The sequence below is a fragment of the Rattus norvegicus genome, chromosome 3, assembly GCF_021556685.1.
Source record: "Rattus norvegicus strain SHRSP/BbbUtx chromosome 3, alternate assembly SHRSP_T2T, whole genome shotgun sequence".
NCBI classification, from domain to species: Eukaryota; Metazoa; Chordata; class Mammalia; order Rodentia; family Muridae; genus Rattus; species Rattus norvegicus.
The window spans coordinates 131,948,964-131,955,179 of NC_141536.1; the positions used below are offsets into that span (position 1 = coordinate 131,948,964).

The window sequence follows — 6,216 nt, forward strand, 5'->3', positions numbered from 1 at the left end:
TTTTTCCTTCTGTTTCCCCCTCTGCTAGTGAGTGGATAAACCCAAATCTATCACCAGGGTTTGTAACTTAGGAATTATGTACTTTTAAAGAAATTGAAATAACTGTTCTCTCAGCCAGTTCTTAACCTGGGGGAAGCCTGATTTGGAAAGATAGAGTTGTCCATGTCACCAACAAACATTCTGGGGCCAGGTTCCCTGATCTCCAAAGAAGGGTTCAGACCTTTGGCCTTGTAGCACCAAGGGTTCTAGTTGGTCTGGTGTGGTGGTGGTAGTATGTGTGTGTGGGGAGAGGGGGTGACATATTTCTGCCTCACAATAGGTTGTCTGAGTCTCCGCCCTATGTCCTATTGTAGGATTTATTTGACCAATGAGATTGCAGCACACACACCAGCCTCAGCCTGAGGCCTGAGTCTTACCTTTGATGTCACAATCTGGCCTGTAGCCATGAATGTGGCCACAGCTACTCACAGACCAGATGGCCAGGTCTAGAGGACTACAGTAAGATGTGGAAGAGAACTGATCCTCAAGCCAAGATCAAAGCAGGGGATAGGCCTCAGACTTGCCATTCTCTGGCTCTGGGATCGGCCACAGAGTCGGCACTGCCCCACCCTCTAGAACTGTCAGACTTCCAGAGCTTTTCAGTATTTGAGGACATTAGCCATCACATCAAAGAAGGAGGAGCCCAACTGGTAAAGAAAGTGAATGCCATCTTTCAGCTTGACATCACCAAAGATGGGAAGACCATTCTGCAGTGGACCATTGACCTCAAGAACGGTTCGGGGGACATGTACCTGGGATCAGCCCGGCTTCCTGCAGACACCATCTTCATCATCCCTGACACGGTCTTCACAGAGTTAGTTGTGGGTAAGATGAACCCACAGAAGGCTTTCCTGGCTGGCAAGTTTAAAGTGAGAGGCAAAGTTCTCCTTAGCCAGAAGCTGGAGAGGATCTTCAGAGAGTGGGCTAAATTTTAAGCATGGGGGAATGCCCAGGAAAGATCAAGACTTCTGGCGTATTATAACGTTGAGTAGCAATCACGCATTAACTGAAGATTAAAGGAAAAAATAGCCAATATTTTTACTCAAATTCTTCCTATTCAAGTTCGATTGATTTCCTGCTGATGTGTACATTTGCTGGGAGCTGGGATAGTAAAAAAGTGTTGGAGTGCAACACCTACAACCTTTGTCCTTTCATTTCCTTAGCTGTGTTTACACTTTCATATGCCAAGGTGAGGGCCGAATGGAGCTGAATGGATGGTTCTGGTGTTTGGACTTACGTGCTGGTAATTTTCTATACATATACTTATGTATGTATATTCTATGCATAGAACCCAGCAATAGAGGGATGGCATTCTTAGAGTAGTGTAACCTTTGACAGATTCAATGCCAGGGAAGTTGAAAGGTGAAAGATAGTCAAGATCAATAGTTCTAAGGATGGATCATGTAGCAGAATTGTCCAGAAGCCATAGTTCAAGTCCAGATGATGGGAACCTCGGTTTCTGCTCAGTGGGTCTGGCTTGGGGGAAATGTACATTTCTGCCATGTTTCCAGGCCATGGGGTCATCCTGATGTTTTGTGGAAAGCTTTTGGTATTGACCATCATTGTTCTATGCAACACTAGTGAGATGCTGAAGACAGGATGCATAGTTCTCTTTGAGACATTTCTAAAGAATTGAATGTTAGGAGTTTGTGCATTGAACGTTTTAGTAATCAAAGTTCATGCAGGGGTTTTCTTTCCTTTTCCTGGTAACTTTTGTCTCACGTTTTCTAGGATTGATAAGAAGCCTGCTGTAGCTGATTTGGTCTCCTTGTGTGAAGTGCATACAGTTGGTTCACATGTGGTCTAGGTGTGCCTTTAAATATGTGCCACACTGGCACTCTGAGGCTTACATGAAAGTTACATCAGAATTTTTATGATCAAACACGAGTTTTGTCTTCTTAATTTATTTTGTGCTGCTCTAATAAAATACCCAAGATCGAGTACTTTATTTGGAAGAGAGGTTTATTTCTCTCATGGTTTCAAAGGTTCTAAGAACATTGTAGTGGAATATTATTACCATCTAATAGGGGCTTTTCTGTTGAGTTGCAAAGTGGAAAAGGGGACAGCATGGTGAGATACTGGTTTGCTAGATCAGATGACTATTGTCTCATATAAAGCCACTAGTGACATCATGATGGTCCTACACTCATGACTTCACCTCACTCCAATCATCTTTCAAAATTCTGCCTCCAAATACCAGTAACATAGACTTGGGGATTAGTTCAGGACATGAATTTTTAGAGACACAGTTAAACTATGGTACCTATCTGTAGGATGTCATACAGGTGAAGGCAGGTACAAGATAGAATGAAGCCTGTCATTGGATGAGGAGGAAGGATGGGCCAGAGAAAGGTTTGAGGGAAGAGGAGGAGACTAGAACAGAAGGAGACTGGGGAGGAGAAGCTGTGGAGAGAACATGGAGGCTGATGTCAAGATTCCATTGTGTGTATTTTACATGTTGTTATGAATGTTCTTAAGGGATGGATGTGTACAGGGCTTTGTATGTTTAGGTGTGAAATTATATCTTTTCAATTGGATCAGAGGTTATTGTGTCGTGTGTTCTTTCATATGGCGATTTAAGTTTAGGAATTTGTGGCGGTGGAGACACTGGGCCACCATAGAATTGAGATGTATATTTCTGGCATGGTGGCAACCTGCCTTGGGAACTGGATGGGTAGAGAGATTGTTGCCAGGCTCAGAGAGAGACCTTCGGCAGTGTGACATGGGATGGGAGGCTTTGCTGACTGAGATTAAGATTTCTGTCAGATACTTTGGGGGCACTGTGGTGCCAGATCTAGTGGGGGTAAAAGACAGCATTTTTTTTTTTTTTTTTTTTTTTTTTTTTTAGATTTCACAACATCTACCCGATGGCATTTCATTTTTAAGGCAATATACCAAGGCAAACAAACACATTATGTGCAATTATAAAAGCTTCTCTGTGGTCCAGTAAGATGGATCAATGAATGAGGGAGACTGCTGCTAAGGCTGACAACCAAGTTTGATTTCTACAATTCACATGGTGGAAGGAGAGAACCTGCTCCCACAAATTGTCCTGGTGTCTTCACACAAGGAAATAAATATAACCATTTTTAAAATTAACAACACGGTTAGAACGCAAAGAAGTGACCATGGGGTGTCTCACTCCAACTAATGCATCTACAATGAAACCTGTACAGGAAACATCACAGAAGGGGTGTTTATGGGACGACTGTTTAAGGCCAGAGGCATGGGACTCCTGCCATAATATGGATGTCTCCTCTATAGGATACAAAAGCTATACCCATGAAGTCTCAACAATGTGGCTACCCAAACCAGACCAGCATAGAGACAAACAGTAACATGGCAAAATGCATGGGGGAGATTTCATAAGGTCCCATCCCTAGATGGAGAGCAACAGGTGCCGCTGGCTACTGAGAAGAGAATTCAGTCTTTTTTTGGGATGAGCCTTCTAAATTAGGTTATCCAATCCCATACAGTCAGCCCTAACTAAACACAGGTATATGTAAATATCACTAGTTGCACTAGTTGGACTCACTTATACATATTTAATGTACACACACACACACACACACACACACACACACACACACACACACCCCACAATAAGAAAAGGTCATGAATTTGAGAGAGAAGTGGGAGCATTGGAATAGTTGGAGGGGAAGGGAAGGGTTGAAATGATATAAATACAGTACTCATTTGAAATTCTCCGAAACTTAAAAAACCTAAAGTAAAATAGAAAAAGCATCAAAGAAATATAAAAGCTTGGAAGCAAGCATTCACTATCGTTACGTTGGAAATTATTTAAAACAAGAAGCAAATGCCTATCAATAGATGACGGGATATATCTATATGATGTTAGAAACATAGTGTGCCACACTGTGGAATACTAGTCACCAACAAAAGGAATGAATTATTGTTGTACACCCAGGGCAATAGATGGAGATAAAAAAAAGAATTATGTTGATGAAAAGAAGCCAGAGAGAACCAAGTAGATACTGTACTACTATAAAATACTGGGAAACGTGAAAGAAAAAACCTTAGCAAATGTAAACTTTGGTGGTAGAAGAATAATCAGAGTTTGCCACCAGGTGAGAATGGGGTGTGGGAAGGATGGGAAAGAGGCGATAGAAATGGTCATGAGGAACCTTGGGGTGATGGATTTCTGAGTGTGGTAATGAGTCACAGATAATATATATACCAATAAGCCAAATTGTACTATATATATATATATATATATATATATATATATATATATATATATATATATATAATTTACTTACCTTGTTTTTGTCTCACAATGCAAGCTGGTAAAGTGGTTTTTAAAAGTCAGCCCTTTATTCACAGTGAGGGCATTTCTGAAGACGATTAATTCCTAAACCTGTTTCAGGAAAACGAGCCCTTTCACCTCCTCACAAGCCAGGCTTCCACCCCTTACTGATTTCTCTGTGGAAAAGAAGGGTGTTCTGTTGAGTAGGGTCCACTCCACAGTAGAAAGTTACAAAGGTCAAAGTAGACACCTGGCGTGCGCTGTGGCTTCTTTCTTCCTAGGATGCAATTCATGACCATAAGGCAGTGTTCCTGAGTGCTATGTCCCGCACTCAGGGCATCTGTGGAGATCTTGGAGGCTTTACTCTGGGGGTTCATTGTTCAGTAAGTCTAGGCTTCCTCCAATCAGACCACAGGAGGGAGAGCAGATGTATGTGTGGGATACTTTACACTTAGATCCTCCCTTTAAGGGGAATGACCAGCCCAAGCTCGGGTACCTAGAGAGCTGTGCTCGTGATATGAGAGGGACTGGCAGAGAGAGAAGAATCTTGCTCATGTTTGGACTTATACCATCCTACCAATAGCCCATTCTAGTTTGAGAAAAACAAGACAAAACAAAACAAAACACCAAACCAAACCAAACCAAACCCACCCAACAACAGACAAAACAGAAATGAACCTGACTCCATTAGATTCCTTTCTTGAGATTCTGGAATTGAGAAAATGAGACCAAGCTACAACCAAGCTGTGAGACTGGGTCTGAAAGGCTGGGATGTCAGAGGAGCTGGTGAGCCCGTGGGAGACAAATTACCTCACGTGGCAGAAGCTGGGGACAGGAGTGAATAGGAGCCTGGAGTAAGCAGAGCTCTGGCCTTGGGAAACATGGCAAGAAAACCACTGGAATTAAGAAGCGGTGCATGGCGTATCTATGCCACCACTGGTTACGGAACCAGAGGCGCCATGTGGAAACAGCTCATGCTGTTAGCATTTCTTCTAGGCTCTGCCCTACAGTTACCTGGCAATAGCCAGGTATGCCTGACTCAGTATGAAAGGGGCTGTTTGCCCCTCCTCACTCTTGCTCTCTTGTTTTCTTACTCTCTTCCCTTCTTCCCTCTCTGTCCCTGTCTGTTCTCTTCCCATTCCCCTCCTCCCTCTCTCCACGTGTTCACAGCAGGCTTCCCCCTCCACTCCCCTCCCCATGCCCTATGTAAACTCTATTCCATATTATATCCTTCATATGGCTGGTACCTGAGGGGGAAGGGATGTCTCAGCATAGGCCCGCAGAGGCACCCCCTTCTACCTCACCTCTACCAATATATCTCTGGCTTCTTTTTCTTTTTTTATATATCACAAAACATGCCCTGTTAGACTGCCAGGATGCTGTGATCAGGACATGCCCAAAAGGCCACTCGCAAAGCTGTATTTTCCATAAATGTAAATTCCCCTTCCCTTCCGAATGAGAAGAGAGGTGGGTGAGTGGGGGCTTTCACAAGCTCTCCTTCCTCTCTAAAATGCCTGTGCTTGGGTTTTCTCATGCTGGGCTCCAGGGACCTCTGCCTTTTGTCTTATACTTCGATGGTACATCTGGCTCAAGCACACATCTGTGTTTTGTTTAGTCAGCACTAAGTTGGCCAAGGCAGTGTTTTTAAAGATTGAGTTAAGACATAAAAATAAGACTTCTGGATTCTCCTGAAAAATTAGAATTTTGTTCCCGCTGAGTCATGATCCTGCCAGGTCGCTCAGGGACGTGGGGGTCCAGAAACACACAGACCCCACTCTTCTCTCTGCATTCTTAACTCTGAAGCTGTATTAATGGTCACCTGTTACAATGTTCACGTTGTCCTTTTCCCAAGCTGTGCCCGCTCCCTGGGGGTCCTGACAGGGTTTGTTTATGGAATGGAACACAATGGG

At 43.4% G+C, this 6,216-nt stretch overlaps 1 protein-coding gene across 1 annotated transcript; it reads left to right on the forward strand.

Annotated features, from left to right (window-relative positions):
* The first annotated feature begins 425 nt into the window (after positions 1–425).
* Positions 426–1,176, forward strand: Scp2d1 (SCP2 sterol-binding domain containing 1). The gene has a single exon (NM_001107785.1). The coding sequence runs from the start codon at positions 504–506 to the stop codon at positions 972–974; it is 471 nt and encodes a 156-aa protein (NP_001101255.1). The 5' UTR covers positions 426–503; the 3' UTR covers positions 975–1,176.
* Positions 1,177–6,216: the final 5,040 nt, after the last annotated feature.

What these genes read in the sequence shown, in the direction of transcription:
- Scp2d1 (NM_001107785.1), top strand. Translation starts at nt 504, where the DNA reads ATGTGGAAGAGAACTGATCCTCAAGCCAAGATCAAAGCAGGGGATAGG.